Source organism: Petromyzon marinus, chromosome 14 (genome assembly GCF_048934315.1).
Source record: "Petromyzon marinus isolate PM22_M1 ecotype Great Lakes invasive population chromosome 14, UKy_Petmar_22M1.pri1.0, whole genome shotgun sequence".
Classification (NCBI taxonomy): domain Eukaryota; kingdom Metazoa; phylum Chordata; class Hyperoartia; order Petromyzontiformes; family Petromyzontidae; genus Petromyzon; species Petromyzon marinus.
The window spans coordinates 14,577,500-14,594,783 of record NC_133680.1 but is presented as its reverse complement, the minus strand read 5'-3'; the positions used below and the strand labels follow the sequence as shown (position 1 = coordinate 14,594,783).

The 17,284-nt window shown below is 44.7% G+C and overlaps 1 protein-coding gene across 1 annotated transcript in view; it reads left to right on the top strand.

The window, feature by feature from the left end:
* The first annotated feature begins 2,842 nt into the window (after nucleotides 1–2,842).
* The window catches only part of LOC116942283 (integrin alpha-6-like), a 72,072-nt gene continuing 57,630 nt past the window's right edge, over nucleotides 2,843–17,284 (top strand). Inside the window, exon 1 of the mRNA XM_032953989.2 lies at nucleotides 2,843–3,480. Coding sequence (XP_032809880.2) covers nucleotides 3,308–3,480 — 173 coding nt within the window. The 5' untranslated portion in view covers nucleotides 2,843–3,307. The remainder of the gene's footprint in view (nucleotides 3,481–17,284) is intronic.

The following is a 17,284-nucleotide window of genomic DNA, read 5'->3' as shown; positions in this document are numbered from 1 at the left end:
TCAAATGCGTCCCGTGGCGGTAGTGGGCACACCACGGCCCGCAGCTGTTTGCTTGGCAGTTGTGCCATGGGTGCGGAGAGGAGTGCGTGTGGGGAGCGCGCAATAGGGCTGTGTGATTGAGGAGAGAAAGAGAGTGTGAAGGCGTTGATTTCAAATAGAATATGCAGCTGTAAGGAGGTGATATCATAGGCTATACTGGGGATCTTGCACTGTGGTTTTTCATGTGTGGTAAGTGTTACATTTGATGTTTAATTACTCTATTTTAAAATTATACCATAATTTGTATATCGCATGTTATAAAAGCTGTTCAAGATTGGATATTTTTTGGAGCTGAAACATATATATCAGCTTTTAACATGGGAGTCGATGGGAAAGCAATGATCATTTAACGAGCAATCTTCGAGAAACGTATCTCGCTCGTTAAGCGAGACACGCCCGTATATGGAATGTGTCCAAAAACATTATTGTAGACAATGAGGATTTTCCCAAATGGCATGATTGGCACGTTTGTTAAATACGAACCTACCACTATTAATAACAAAGGTACATTCACAATTTTCAGAATTAGCTCCTGATGAGAAGTTCTAAATTCATTACCGAGACGTATTTGTTTAAACACAGCTGAGCACGGAGCCCAATATGTCAAGCAGCCAAGGGGTACGTGAGGTGATTTATAAATATGTGAATTTATATTATACATGAGAGTCATTGGTGAATAATTACGTATGAATCTGCCAATATAAAATAACTATGATAAAGTGTAAATTCATATGGTAACATAGAATATAAAATACCTTTCTAAACTCATTAATAGTAAACAATGTGGTTTCGAAGAGTACCCAGTGAACGCGAACAAAATACGTCACGCATGCAGAACATCCGTTAATTTTTTTTGTGTTTGCTTGTAGTGACTAGCCAGTTAGGATACCTCACAATACGGACAATTGGTTAAAATAATATTTCGATTTAAAGCTTTCGTGACTGCAGGGATTCATCTTCTTGGTTATTTCGGTAAAGTCACGTAGAAGGGAAATAATAAAATAATAATTACTTTATTATTTCCCTTCTACGTGACTTTACCGAAATAACCAAGAAGATAAAATAATATTGATATGAATTATTCATACATTGTGTTCTCAGAACCGCGATGGGTCAGGAAAGGGGGTACTCGGTTGAAACAAAATTAAACAAGGGGGGTACAGTCGCCAAATAAGGTTGAGAACCACTGGAGTGATGACAAGAGTTCACGTCTTCCTTGGGCTGAGGCAGGTAATAAGATCATGGGAACAGAGGCGATGGGATGGAACTCCATAGTGGAGGAGTACAGGGGAAAAGGCAGAAAAGTAAGTGTGTTTACATGCAGTGTGGTGGCCAAGTGTGGGTGGGTGAGTGAGTGGTTCGTTTTGTGGGGAACGGTTGTCTATGTTGAACTTCTTTCGCACCATAGATAAGTCACTACTCGGAGGTGCAGCGAAGGGACAACAAACTAAACACTAAAAGCAGTTCAAAATAAATTGTGGCTGTTAGCGTACTTCATTACGATCTGGGTGACCCAAGTTTGATTCCTGCTCAGGGCCATACCAGTGACGACTATCTGAAACGGTCATGGGCCTCCCTGAGGTCGACTCAGCCTCAAATGAGTACCTGGTGCGGTGTGCAAATATCGTCACTGGGGAGACAAAGGTGGCCGGACATGGTGCTAGCCACCCACCCCTCGTGCACCGTGCCTTCATAGGTGTTCGCTTACAGTACTTGCCCCAAAAGTCTGTTAAGGCTACAGTATGAGGGGGATCTTGGTCTTTGTGTTGTTTAGGTCTACAGTGTAGTGGTTGAACACAGCATGCATATCACGAAACAGTCAGTTTGCTACACCGAGTCCTCAACATGGGTGAAGGATTCTTTAACATGGGCAGCCTGCCAACTGACCTCCACCACACATATATATGTGCCTTACACTCAATTGACTGGAATCGCGATTAGGGGCGGAATAATTAAACAAAATCAAATCGATGAATACAAATTCCTAAGTTAATAAAACATGAAGCGAATCTTGATTTGAAGCTTTCGTGACTGCAGGAATCCATACTATTTGGTTCTTTCGGTAAAGTCACGTAGTTAGAAATAAAATAAAATAAATCACGATGTTTCAATCGTAACACAAGCGGTCGTCCTCAGGCGGAAAAAATAGAATCCAGCAGTGGAACTGCTGAACCAGAGAGAGAGCAGTTACAACAAGACCTTATATATGTGGCGATGGGCAAGCAAACACAACTGAGGTGATTGCGTCCGTGGATGGAATTCCTTTCCAGCTCAGACCCCATTTGCTTGCCCATCGCCACATATACAGTATAACCTCCTTGTTGTAGCTGCTCTCTCACTGGTTCAGCAGTTACATTGCTGGATTATATTTTTCCGCCTGAGGACGACTGCGATCGAAACGTCGTGATTTATTTCATTTTATACCTACGTGACTTTACCGAAAGAACCAAAGAGTATGAAGCGAATCACGTGCGAAAATATGTATTTTTATTCCTATTGTGTTCGTGCAGTTCACATGACCATTGCAGTCACGAATGGCCACGGGCATACGCTATTATTAAATCACGGGATCGAATCGTGGCCCTGTATCAGCGCAATTCATCGAATCGCCGCTGGTAACGGTGGTAAAATTAACCTCACACAAACCTAAAAGCAACGGGGGTCGTTGCCTTCCCTGCTGCATAGCGGCTGAAGTCAGCGCTTCATGCCAGGCTTGGCTCCAGCACCCTGCTCCATGCACTGCATGGGTGGGCATCCACTCACAGGGTGTGTGCTCTGGCTGGGAGGGCATGTATTTAATGTCCACTGATATGGACCGTGTTTTGACCTTGAAGAAGGTTGGAGCAGTGGCCGATAACTTCACCTACTTTTAGAGTGACGAGTGCGATATGTCAGCGTACAGTGGTCCGTCGTCAGCGCTCCAAGGCACCGATGAAAGTACGAGGACAAATTTGGGGAGCCCACGGTTGAGGCTTATTTGGTTTGACAAACAGACGTGTCGTGAAAATTGCACTGCATTTGGTTATTCTAGAGCCGCGAGTGGCCGTTGAGTGGAAGCAGGAGGTGTGGTTTTCCACAAGTGAATTCCCATTCCTGCAGAGCTACATATTCATGAGCGCATAGCACGTCAGCAAGTGCCAATTACACACAACACACACACACTCAAATACAGCATAATCTAAAATAAACTGTTTGGCTTTGCTTAAAATAAACCGCTCTTGTACACACACACACATAGAGCAAGCAGCAGCAGCAGAGTCCGCTCGGAATGAAGCTGCTTTATCTTCGATTGACCACCGTTCTTTTCATGGACTGTTTCATCAATTGCCATGCTTTCAACCTTGACACGGATCATCCGATCATCAAAGAAGGAGACGAAGGTAGCCTCTTTGGTTTCTCCGTGGCACTCCACAAGCAAGTGCTGCCCGAGATCAAAAGCATGTGAGTGTCTACATGTCGGTGGGTGCCTGTGTTGGGTGTTTTGCCGTGTGACTCCTGTGCTGGGCAGATGAGGATTGTTTTAAGTCTAGGTCAATAATAATGAAATGAATGCGATACTGGCTCACTTGCTTCATATTAAAACTTTAAATGCAAAAGGGTCTCATGTTTTAAATTATTGCAAAAAAAATGCAAGATATTCTATAGGATTGTCACGAATTTGAAGAGAATGCGTTAGGTCAGGGAAATTAATATAAAAAGTTTTAAAAAATCTGGGAGGAAACGTTGCTTTCTGCAAAATAAAGTTCTCCTGCTGATGCGTCATTGTTCTGTGGGACACGCGTAGTTATACACGCAAATGCTTATGATATCTAGCTCCAGCTTTTATTAATGTCAGTTTAATTGGACCCCACTGTAACATGTTAAATATAAAATCCAAAGATAAATGTTCTTTCAAACAGAACAAACCCACATATAGACTTCCACAATTACGTAAATACTTGAGAGAAAACAGATAACGTCAAAAGGAAATTCTATTTCATGCATGTATTTGGTAAAACTGAACCTGTTGTACCTCCACAAGGTGCTTCATTCAAACCTTCTCTGACCCATTCTAACTATGGACAGGAAGTGTGCTATGAGCAATGCCCTTGAGGTCTCCTCATATTTTCGCACGAGTTATTTTTTCAAGTGGAGGGCAACGAAAGCGATGCTGCATACATAAAAAATAACCGCTCTCTGCATCCCCCTGCCCTCTGGGTGAACAGTGTTTTGGAAGACAGAATTTTAGTAACCAGGCTCGGCTCATCTGTATCGTTAAGAAACAAATAATTTGAGTCACCTCCGCATCACCCTAAATGTTCTTATGGACTTCACACAGATGTCTGGGTCAGGAGCCTAATAGTGTTGTTGCGATCTGGACCCGGTTTGGGCTCTTGGCTTGCCCGACACACATCCCTGATGGATATGGACGGACTAAAGGCTCGAACGCAACAGGGTAGAGTTGAATAAAGGAGGAGGTGACCCAATAATGCGGCTCTCATCTGCCGAGGCTGTGTTATCCCCAGGGCCGTCTGGCATGAGTTTGATGTTTTATGGAAGAAAATTACACTTAAAATGTACAAGCAAGTGCACCATTACAGCACCCGAGTGACAAGCTGTAACTATGACAATACGCCCATACCTTTAATACATCCGAGCATCGCCGTCAGTGGTAATATATGGCGGCACGTTTGATGGTTATTTGAAAGTCTTGTGTCCCATTACACGAGCTTCAAATCCGCGTCAGACACTGCAGGGTACACATCCGAGCAATGCACTGACACGGCCAGAGCTGCGTGTAGTTAGTTGCGGCGTACTGTAACTGCCTGTGCCTTGTTTACGCGCAGATGAGTTACCACGGCTTGGTTCTCATTAGGACACTGAACAAACGCACCAGTGTACACCCTGGCTGATAGTCTGACACAACGTCAGGCAGAGCTTTGTCTTGACCGCGCAGTCGCTGAGAAAGCTGTTTCTGCATTTGCATATTGGCATGATTTATGAATGTGATCATGATTTTTCTGACGAGACAATGAATGTCGAAACCGGTCCAGAGTTTGTTTGCATTGAACCAGTGCTGCTGAATTAATGCATTTCCAGAAGGCCGTGTGGCTGATTGGATGTGTACAAATTACTTTTAAAAAATTATCTGGAGGGACAGCTATGGGAAGAGGCGAATCATCTGCTTAATAACTGTGTTATTTATATTCATGTGACGTTATTTTTGCGTTTAGTTTGTTGTCCTTCCCCCGCACCTCCGGTGAGCACGGTTGGCAATGCACGGTGCGAAATAACTTCAACATAGTGTATACACAAAAATGTATAAGAATGAGAAATCGATGTCCCTGTTACCAATTTAAAAAAAACACGTGTTTTGTTTGTCAAGCGAATGTAAGTTTTTCGTGTGCCCGATATCGTATCGATGTAGTGCACACGCTTCGCATTATAAAGAGATAGTGCTGTGATTACAATTGGGTTATGCATGTAGGTATGTTGACCTTCTTTTGCACCGTACATAGCCAACTGTGCTAATCGGAGGTGCAAGTTAGGCCGAACTTTAAAACAACTGAATGTTCAGATGATTGTATTAATTGTGAATGCACAGTGCCGGATAGATAGTCCAGGCTGTTAAATTTAGAGTGCAGTGCATTGAGGAATGCAGCAAGCACGCCTTGCCCACACACACGTGAGGAGTCGCTATGTAAGTGGCACTCATACCCCAGGGATCACTGTCGATTTGCTAGGCTTGTTTCCATTAACACGGCATTGCTGGCATTGCTACGATTCCACCATTGCGGATGCCCTCGAATTTATTTAGCCCACGCTGAATAGGTCTACTTTGTGAGGAAGTCGAAATTGATTGTCCAATAGATAGACGCCCCTGCCATAGGAACGTGGAATCTTCCACCACAGCCTCAGGGCTTTAAACGGGAGACGAGTACCACCTCGATGCTATTTTAGACAAGGCATCACTTTGGCACACGACTTCGCAACGTAGGCGTTTTCATTTGTCATCTGTGAGTAAAGATTACAAACGCATAAAGTGAAGGTAAAATGTACGAAAACAAGAATTGCTCGGTTAGCCTTCGCACATGGGGATAACCGGCTGTCTCATATTACAGTTGGAAAATGCCTCACCCAGCATTCCCTGCTGGTCTCTGTCCACAAGAGCAGTGCCAATCAATCCCGGTCCCCCAGACAGTGGGCTGGAGGGGGTGAATGAGGCAACGTTCCCCTAACCTCATGCAAAAAGGTCTCACAACAGGGCCTGTTTTTGCCGCTCTTGAATTCAGGGGCCAACACCACGTGGCATTCTGGCCCAGTTCTCCGGCCCTTGCCCTCCATTAACTTTTTTTGGGCGGCCCACATCCCAGTAATAAAGCGTGGCCGCTCTGACAGCAGTCTAGCAGAGGGTTAGGGTTTGTTCTCATCCCCAACAAGGGTCAACGCAAATGACTGACATTGTGGGTGTCCGCGTGATGCATTTGGTTGTGAACAGCTCGACACAACCCTTTGATATTTAATAAACATCAACTCCAGAACTGTACATAATTGGGGGGGGGGGGGGGGGCTGCTGGTAAGAGAAGTTTCATTGATCCAAATATCTCATCTGGACTGTATGCACAGCATTCCTTACAACTCCTGTTTGTTATTTGCAGTGAGGGGTAGTTCAATGGAAATTCCATTATCCAAGAATATCTAGATGAAATCACGGGAGTGAATGCAAGCATCCACTCCACGTTACAGCGCCCTGTGCACGAAAAGGCGGGTGGCGTGCGTGCCTCTGCTGTGCAAGTAGTGGGGCACAGCTCGTGGCCACCACGAGGAACCCGAGTGGCGATCGTGGTGCCGTTCCTCCCCGCAACCTGGACTGGCACGATGTGAAAAGCCTTCATCCAGCAGTGGAATGACAAGGGGGGTTATTGTTATATACTGTATATAACTTGAGTTAATGTCCCGATGCAACAGGCCTCCATTTCACGTTTTAAATACTGTAAGTCAATCCCGCTGGGCTCTCAGCTGGTTAAAATGCATTGATATAGTGTTGTGACCAAGTTAGAATTGTTTACGAGTATCATGTGCACGTAAATTGTTCTTTTATTTTTAACTTATGAAGCCTGCACATGCTGTTGTCTCTCGCACCGCACCCTAAATGCGGTAATGTTTAAATGGTGCATTCGGGCTGTGGCACAGCCCAGCGGATGCTGCCCCAACGTCAATGCAATTGACGTTGGGGAGCTGGCACACGGATGAATACTGTGACGAAGCTGCAGACACGTAGGCTGAATGGTTCATTCAGGAGAACTCGTCCGTAGTGATGTGGGGAACGAATTGTGGATCATATTATCCGCGATGTTGTCCCATCAGTTTATTCCATTTAACCGCCAAAACAACCCCATGGATAATAATCTTCGTCTCTAAATTATCGTCCGCTACCTTCATCATCTTTGTCTTCCCGCCCGCTCCATGCTCTCTCTCTTCTCTGACCATGCTGGCCTCTAGTCTGCCTGTCTCACTGGTTTTCAACTTTGCCACACAATTCTCCACTTCCTTTACCCCACGTCTCACTTAACCCCGAGTCTCGGGCATTTCTCCCTCTCTCTCTCAGCGTCTCTTCTGGGTCCATCAACTTCAACTTTTCCGTCTTACCCGTGTGCTCCTGCTGATGATGGTATATACCTAGTCTAAAATGTGAACGTCACCACCAGAAGATGTCATGGTCATTTAGCTTGGCGCCAAACAACATACGTTGGGTTGCTGAGGCAGTGATAAGGTCAGACCCGAGGAGGATGGGTGCTGGCTGCAACATGGACGCGAAGGGCTGACGGTACATTTATGGCATCTGCCAAGGTGTGCTGTATTGAGAACATCTCAACCCTGACTTTGAGATCATCACACATGCACGAGGAAAGAGTTTTGTATTGAATATTTAAGGGTTTTGTATGTTTTTTGTTACAACCTTTTAAATAAATCAGGGCAATTACAGAATGCAATTTAACGTGTCTCTGTGACAAGATCTGATGCCACTTTGTAGCAAATTAGTGCAGTGTGTGTGATGCGTCACGATATTCCCTGCCACGGAAATCCACTTGGATCAATCCACAACACATTCCTTTTGTCGGGAAAATTATAACTTCGTGTCTAGGTCCAATGTTTTCAATATATTTTTTTGTTTTCCAAATAAATAATAAAAAACACAATTTGGAATATAGCCACCCCGCCCTCACACCGACGTTTAGAACGTCGCCTTCACGGTGTGCTTGTGGCACGAGTGGTGGAGCTCTGCTGCACTTGTGACCCCCCCACCACACTTGCACAGCGCGGGGTCAATTCATACACTCGGTATAACGGCCGCCCTCCCACATACGACCTGTCAACCCATACGTTTTACCCGTATCCTTGCATAGAGGAATTGAGTTTTCAGGTCCATATGGCGTACAGCCGGTTCAAAACTGGTAAAAAAGAAATGTCCATGTCTTTGTGTTTCTCCTTTGTGATTGGATTTTGTACGGTGAACGTTGAGATTTATAAAGGCACGGGGTGACCAATAAGGTATGAATTGGTCTGTAATAAGGTAGGCACTAATAAAGGGTTGACAGGTACTATAGGTATGTTTAGGTTGGCTGCACCTACAGTGAGGAAAAAAATATTTGATCCCCTGCTGATTTTGTACGTTTACCCACTGAAAAAGAAATGATCAGTCTATAATTGTAATGGTATGCTTATTTGAACTGTGAGAGACAGAATAACAACAAAAAAATCCAAAAAACGCATGTCAAAAATGTTATAAATTGATTTGCATTTTAATGAGGGAAATAAGTATTTGACTCCTCTGCAAAACATGACTTAGTACTTGGTGGCAAAACCCTTCTTGGCAATCACAGAGGTTAGACGTTTCTTGTAGTTAGCCACCAGGTTTGCACACATCTCAGGAGGGATTTTGTCTCACTCCTCTTTGCAGATCTTCTCCAAGTCATTAAGGTTTCGAGGCTGACGTTTGGCAACTCGAACCTTCAGCTCCCTCCACAGATTGTCTATGGGATTAAGGTCTGGAGACTGGCTAGGCCACTCCAGAACCTTAATATGCTTCTTTTTGAGCCACTCCTATGTTGCCTTGGCCGTGTCTTTTGGGTCATTGTCATGCTGGAATACCCATCCACGACCCATTTTCAATGCCCTGGCTGAGGGAAGGAGGTTCTCACCCAAGATTTGACGGTACATGGCCTCGTCCATCGTCCCTTTGATGCGGTGAAGTTGTCCTGTACCCTTAGCAGAAAAACACCCCCAAAGCATAATGTTTCCACCTCCATGTTTGACGGTGGGGATGGTGTTCTTTGGGTCATAGGCAGCATTCCTCCTCCTCCAAACACGGCGAGTTGAGTTGATGCCAAAGAGCTCCATTTTGGTCTCATCTGACCACAACACTTTCACCCAGTTGTCCTCTGAATCATTCAGATGTTCATTGGCAAACTTCAGACGGGCATGTATATGTGCTTTCTTGAGCAGGGGGACCTTGTGGGTGCTGCAGGATTTCAGTCCTTCACGGTGTAGTGTTTACCAATTGTTTTCTTGGTGACGATGGTCTCAGCTGCCTTGAGATCATTGACAAGATCCTCCCATGCAGTTCTGGGGTGATTCCTCACCGTTCTCATGATCATTGCAACTCCACGAGGTGAGATCTTGCATGGAGCCCCAGGCCAAGGGAGATGGACAGTTCTTTTGTGTTTCTTCCATTTGCGAATAATCGCACCAACTGTTGTCACCTTCTCACCAAGCTGCTTGGCAATGGTCTTGTAGCTCATTGCAGCCTTATGTAGGTCTACAAGCTTGTCCCTGACATCCTTGGAGAGCTCTTTGGTCTTGGCCATGGTGGAGAGTTTGGAATCTGATTGATTCTAGATTTGAAGCTTTCGTGACTGCAAGGATCCATACTCTTTGGTTCTATTCGGTAAAGTCACGTAGGTAAAAAATAAAACAACAAAAATCACGACATTTCGGCCACAACACAAGCGGCCTTCATCAGGTGAAGGGAAGACAGTCTTGTCTTCTTTGGTTCTTTCGGTAAAGTCACGTAGAATGAGAATAAAATAATAAAATAACACAATACAATTCTCACGACGTTTCGGCCACAACGCAAGCGGCTGTCTTCAGGTGAAAGGGACAGACCTGTCGGGACGACAGAGCTTCAATGAAAGATACACAAAGAAGATACACCCCTTAGTCCCATCGTCTCTACTTTCAACTCCCCCACCTATAAACTGGCAAGTTTTCTTGCTGATATACTACGACCTTTCACTGGAAAAACCACCTCTGCGGTACTAAATTCCACTCACTTGGTATCGACAATCAAAGGCATTTCCCTGTCCCCAGACGACCTGCTTGTCAGTTTTGATGTGGTGTCCTTGTTCACCAAAGTTCCGGTACCTGACACCATCGCTATCATTGAAGACCTGGTTCATCAAGGACTGCACACTGATGTACCCCCCCCCACCCCCCCGTGGTGAGACATTGCTGAACCAACACATACTTCACCTGGAATGGAACTTTCTACAAACACACTGAGGGCACCCCAATGGGATCCCCCCTATCTCCGGTTGTAGCCAACGAATTCATGGAAAAATTCGAAACTGACGCCATCCAAACTGCCACTCTACGCCCGACCTTATGGAAGAGATACGTGGATGACACTTTTGTCATCTGGCCACATGGCCAGCCTGCTCTAGACCAATTCCGCGACCACATCAATTCCATACACCCAGCCATCAGATTTACCATGGAGGTCGAAAAAGATGGCAAAGTATCCTTTTTGGATGTCTTAATTAAAAGGAGACCTGATGGTTCAATGAGCCACTCTGTCTACAGGAAAGCTACCCATACAGATGCTTACTTGAAACCGGATTCCCAACACCATCCATCCCAGAAGAACTCCCTCATCAAGACTCTATACCATAGAGCCCAATGCATTTCCGACCAGGAACACATTACCAGTGAACTCAAGCACGTACACCAGGCTCTCAGAGCTAATGGTTACTCCGACTACACAATACGCAAAGCCATCACTCCAGTCAGGAAGAAGGATCCTCTTGTGGAGCCACTCAAAACCATCACCCTACCCTACATTGCAGGGGTCACAAAAAATATCTCCAAAATCCTGAATAAACACAAGATCCAGGTCCGAATCAACACAGTACATAAAATCCGTGATCTGGTTCCATCTGTAAAAGATGCTGTTCCAGACATACAGTACCCGGGCGTTTATAAAGTAAAGTGCCTCTGTGGTAGTAGCTACATTGGAGAAACCAAACGACATATCTCGGACCGCATCCGCGAACATAAAGCAGACTTGAAACACGGTAGAACGAACTCCTCTGCCGTGGCAGATCACTGTTATAATTCAGTGGGCTCACATGCCATTGACTTCTCCAAGACAAGAGGTTCTTTGCAAACCAACCGGCTACCATGAGAGATTCGTTCATGAGGCCATCCACATATACAAACACAGTGACAATTTCAACCGAGAAGATGGATTCTGGCTTAGTAACCATTGGAAAGATGTTTTAAACCATTTCGGTTTTTAATTAATTGAATTTTACGAGGACCTTCAGACCGCAGCTCTTTCGCTGGCACTGACTCTTAATACCTCTCACACCACAGTTAATGGTATAGTTTATAACATGGAGTATAACAGCGCCTTGCAGCTGTTTCTCCCCTCCTTCCTCCTCTGCTCCGACCATGGATGGACTCGTCCGTCTGAACGAGGCTCGTAGCTGTCCGTGGTTCTGTGACCAGTCACAAGCTAATCCCTTAGCTATTTCAATGCTAAAATACTAGTTGCCTCTGTGGATGTGTAGCTTTTGACTTTAATATAGCCATTTCCGTGACCAGTCACAAGCTTACCCCTCAGCTATTTGATATGCAAACCCCCTTTTGTCAAGGGCCTCACTTCTCCCAACCAGCTTAAAGTCGCTACGAATCTTAACAGCGTTCATTGAAGCTCTGTGGATGTGTAGGCCTTTACTTTAACATCTATTTCTGTGACCAGTCACAAGCTAATCCCTTAGCTATTTCAATGATAAATTACTAGTTGCCTCTGTGGATGTGTAGGTTTGACTTTAACATAGCCATTTCTGTGACCAGTCACAAGCTAATCCCTCAGCTATTTGATATGTAAACCCCTTTGTCAAGGTGCCTCGATTCTCCCAACCAGCTTAAAAGTCGCTACGAAGCTTAACATCGTTCATTGAAGCTATGTCGTCCCGACAGGTCTGTGCCTTTCACCTGAAGACGGCCGCTTGCGTTGTGGCCAAAACGTCGTGAGAATTTTATAGTTATTTTATTATTTTATTCTCATTCTACGTGACTTTACCGAAAGAACCAAAGAATATGAATCCTTGCAGTCACGAAAGCTTTAAATCGAAAAGGAACAGACTGTCTCGAGGACAGCGCTGGAGTGAACACAGCTAAGCTCAGACCGCGACCTTTAAGCTGTGAAAGGAATCAAGGTGCCTTGACAAAGGAATTAGCATAAAAAATTAGCATTTAATTGGCGGACTTAGCATGATGAAAGGTGAACATATGCAGGTTGGCGAGGGGGGGGAGGTGTGAAAGGGAAGAAAAGGGAAGCACGAAAGTTTGGGGTACCACTACTTGAAAAAATATACTGTACCATTGAAAATTAGTTTAATGTTTGGTTCGATTTAGAACATCTTTCCAATGGTTGCTTAATTTGAAACCATCTTCTCGGTTGAAATTGTGTCTGTTTGTAAATCTGAATTGCCTCGTGAACAAATCTCTCATAAAAACCCGTGGGTTTACAAAGAACCTTGGTATCGGAGAAAATTATATCCTGATCACCCACAGCGTTGTAACAGTGATCAGCTACGGCAGAAGAATTTGTTCTGCCGTGTTTCAAATCTGATTTGTGCTCGCGAATTCGGTCAGAGACATGTCGCTTCGTCTCCCCGATATAGCAATCACCGCAGGTACAACTCAATTTGTAAACCCCGGGGTACTGTAAGTCAGGAATGACATCCTTCACAGATGGGATCAGATCACGAATATTGTGTACTGTATTGAACCGGACCTGGATCTTGTGTTTGTTTAGAATTTTGGAAATCTTTTTAGTGACGCCTGCTATATATGGTAGTGTGATGGTTTTGACCGGAGTATCAAGTGGTTGTTTCTGTATGGAGGGAGAGACAGCTTGGCGGATGGTACGGTCAGAGTATCCATTCCTTTTGAGGGCCAGGTGTACATGTTTTAATTCACTGGTCAAGTGGTGTTGGTCCGAAATGCAATGAGCCCTATGGTATAAAGATTTGATGAGATAATTCTTTTGAGCTGGGTGGTGGAGGGAATCAGGTTTCAAGTAGGAATCTGTGTGGGTGGGTTTCCTGTAGACAGAATGCCCCAATGAGCCATCAGGTCTCCTCTCAAACAGAACATCCAAGAATGGTAGCTTGCCATCAATCTCCACTTCCATGGTGAATTTGATGGCGGGATGTCTGGAATTGATGTGGTGTAGGAAAAGGTTCAGAGCTGGGAGGCCATGTGGCCAAATGACGAAAGTGTCATCCACATATCTCTTCCACAGGGAAGGTCTGAGGGTGGAAGTCTGGATGGCTTCTGATTCAAATTTCTCCATGAAAACATTGGCTATCACTGATGACAAGGGGGAACCCATGGGAGTACCCTCATTTTGCTTGTAGAAGGAACCATTCCAAGTAAAGTAGGTGTTGGTGAGGCAGTGCCTGACCAGCGTAGGTACCTCGGGGTTTAGTCCATGTTGTACCAAATTTTTAATTATTTCAATGGTATCAGGTACCGGGACCTTGGTGAACAAGGAGACCACATCGAAGCTGATAAGGATATCGTCAGGGGACAGTACGTCTTTGACCATAGAAACCAATTGGGCTGAGTTAAATACTGCTGAGGAGGTTTTGCCAGTGAAAGGTAGCAAGGTATCCGACAGACGTGCTAGCTTATAGGTAGGGGAGTTGATCGTGGATACGATGGGTCGTAGTGGGGTGCCTTCTTTATGAATCTTTGGAAGACTATAGAATCTAGGGGGTCTTGCAGGTTTTAGGGAGGGACGTTTAGTTGGTTCGATTAGGGAGGTCGAATCTGTGATCTTGTTAGTTTTTATAGTTAAGCTATTAGTAGGGTCATTTTTAATTGAGTAACGACCATCATTGAGTAGGTCCTGAATTTTATTGTTGTATGAGTTTTTATCCATAATTACAGTGGCATTGCCCTTGTCGGCTGAGAGGAATGACTATATCATGTCTCTCTTTTAATTTCGCGAGTTCAGAGCGTTCATCTTTGCTGATGTTGCTAACGGGTTTCTTAGCATTTTTAAGAATAGTAGCTATTTCAGCTCTCGCGACGTCTGCTTGGATGTGTCCTATACCTTTGAGGGCTACATCGACCTGAGAAATGATATCATCTATCGGTAAATGTTTTGGGGTGACAGCGAAATTTAGTCCTTTAGCCGATACTGTTTTCAGATTGTCCGAAATCGAGGTGCTACGCTGATTGATAACAATTTTGTTAACGTCTAGTTTTGTGATCTGTGGAACCGGGTTTTTCTTTGATAGGTGGTTGAATTTAGCAATTAGGTTAGCTTTGCATTTGATTGAAAGTGAATCGGCAGAAGCCGTCATGTTGTCTACGTGGTTCCAATCAGGTGACATTTTTTGTGTTAACGTTAAATGAGCTTGTAGGAGAGTCCTGTCTAAAGTATCGAGTTCAAAACGGAGTAGTCTTATCCTCTCTGAGATTAAAAAGAGGCTGGCCTTAAACAGAATTTGTTTAGAATTCGGTGAGGACACAGCAGCAGAAGTGAGTGTGAAGGCGATGGGTATTACCTTGTGGTCGCGGCATCTTTTGAGGAAGGTTAGCGTCTCGATGAGCTGTGACTTCTTGTCTCGTCTGTTAAAAGCTCTAACAGGTAGGTGAAAACCCTCCCCGTAGAGGCTATCAATTCTAGATTTGAAGCTTTCGTGACTGCAAGGATCCATACTCTTTGGTTCTATTCGGTAAAGTCACGTAGGTAAAAAATAAAACAAAAATCACGTTTCGGCCACAACACAAGCGGCCTTCATCAGGTGAAGGGAACAGACTGTCTCGAGGACAGCGCTGGAGTGAACACAGCTAAGCTCAGACCGCGACCTTTAAGCTGTGTGAGAGGAATCAAGGTGCCTTGACTGATTGATTGCTTCTGTGGACAGGTGTCTTTTATACAGGTAACAAGCTGAGATTAGGAGCACTCCCTTTAAGAGTGTGCTCTTAATCTCAACTCGTTACCTGTATAAAAGACACCTGGGAGCCAGAAATCTTTCTGATTGAGAGGGGGTCAAATACTTATTTCTCTCATTAAAATGCAAATCAATTTATAACATTTTTACATGCGTTTTTCTGGATTTTCTTGTTGTTATTCTGTCTCTCACTGTTCAAATAAACCTACCATTAAATTATAGACTGATCATTTCTTTGTCAGTGGGCAAACGTACAAAATCAGCAGGGGATCAAATACTTATTTCCCTCATTGTAGCATGTTGGGAGCGGTAGTGCAGCGGTCAGCACGCCGCGCTACGAACCCCAGCGACCCGAGTTCGATTCCCGATCACAGCCAAAACCAGTGAAGATTATCTGAACCGGTGCTGGGCCTCCCCTAGGTCGACTCAGCCTCGAAATAGCACCTGGCAGAGTGTGTAAATGTCGCCATGAGAGAGACAAATGCGGGTCGGGTGTGGTGTTGGCCGCAGGTGCCCGCTAACAGCTCCTGCCTCAACAGTCTGTTAAAGGTTAAAGGGGAGATCTTTGTTTTGTCGTTGTTGGCTGCACCTAGCCTGGCACAAGCGCCATGGTGACGGCACCGCCACTTGGTAGCAAGTGCTGGCTGCTGCTGTTGTCGTCGCTGTTTGTCCGTGTTCATACTCGGAACTGTTCTCTGCAACAGGAATTCATGCCAGCGGAATAGAGAATAAGAAATCTAGCTACGTGCGGAGATAAAAATAGCACCGGAGATTGCACGGTAGTCCGACCAGTCACCAAGTGTACATTACGGGCCTTCACGCTATCACTCAAGAGAGAATGATGCCACTGGAAAACTAAAGATTAGTCACCGTGCATGGCGAGGTGGTATTTGTTTAAAAAAAAAAACATTCCTTCTACGATTTAAACACAACACAAATGCAAGGTTATGCATCAAACGTGTATTCTTTTTTTAATAATCTTTTTTTAAACGAACATAAACAGGAGTTAATTTCGGAACCCAGGAACCTAACAACATCGGCATGTTTACTGGGAGTATGGTGCCGAGGTGCTCGCGTGCTTAAACCAGTAACTAAATGCTTATCCCATCAATTCCACACAGAAGCACTCTGCAGCTTTACCGAACGAGACACATTTTTTTGCAGTTTGTGATGTATGAAATAAAGTATTTAATAAATAGCAAAATACGTGGGAGCTCACGTGCTGGTACAAAAAGTATGCAAGTGAACGGTGACCTGTGACTAAAGTGCCCTGACTGCACCCAATCTCCTTGAGATCTCAGAACTCAAGACGGTTCAAGCCGGTTTAATGCTTGGTTGGATGCGTGATCATCAGTGCATACCAGTTGTTATAGGCGTGTGTTCTGTGGGTGCTGCTACACAACGGATGCGGTCCGCAGATAGATTTAGTCCATTCACGGGATTGAATCTTGCACGGACTATTTGGTATCAACCCCTCGCGTGCGTTATGGCCCCTGGGGAGAGTGTTGACCGGGATCAATGGAGATGGTTTGAAGAGGGATGAGAAGGTTCCGGTAGTTTTCCATATAACATTCTAGATGCAGGATGGCAATAGAAGATGAGGAGAGGGAGCTCGAGAGGGGGAGTCATCGTTGCAGTTCGCGGAAGGCTCAGGACAGAGGCCGAGGGATTGACCGGAGGAGACACGGAGAGGGAATTCAGTGTCAAACGGCGATAGCGAAAAGCAAAATGAAAATCGCGGCATATATAATGAAATGCCATTCTCTCAGGTCCGTTCATGTGTGCTGTTATTACGTGTATTTATTTCACTGGCACCAATTCAAATCCCGACTATTGATCATACATTAAACCACTGTAGACTGCGCTCGTTCAAATGAGGAACACCACAACTGCATGAACTCTCTTCTCTCCTGAAGCCCTCTCGTGGCCAGGATTTAGCTTATGACCATATTGCCTATCATATGCAAGAATAGAATGGAATTTCACTGACGATTATACGCATGTTGAGG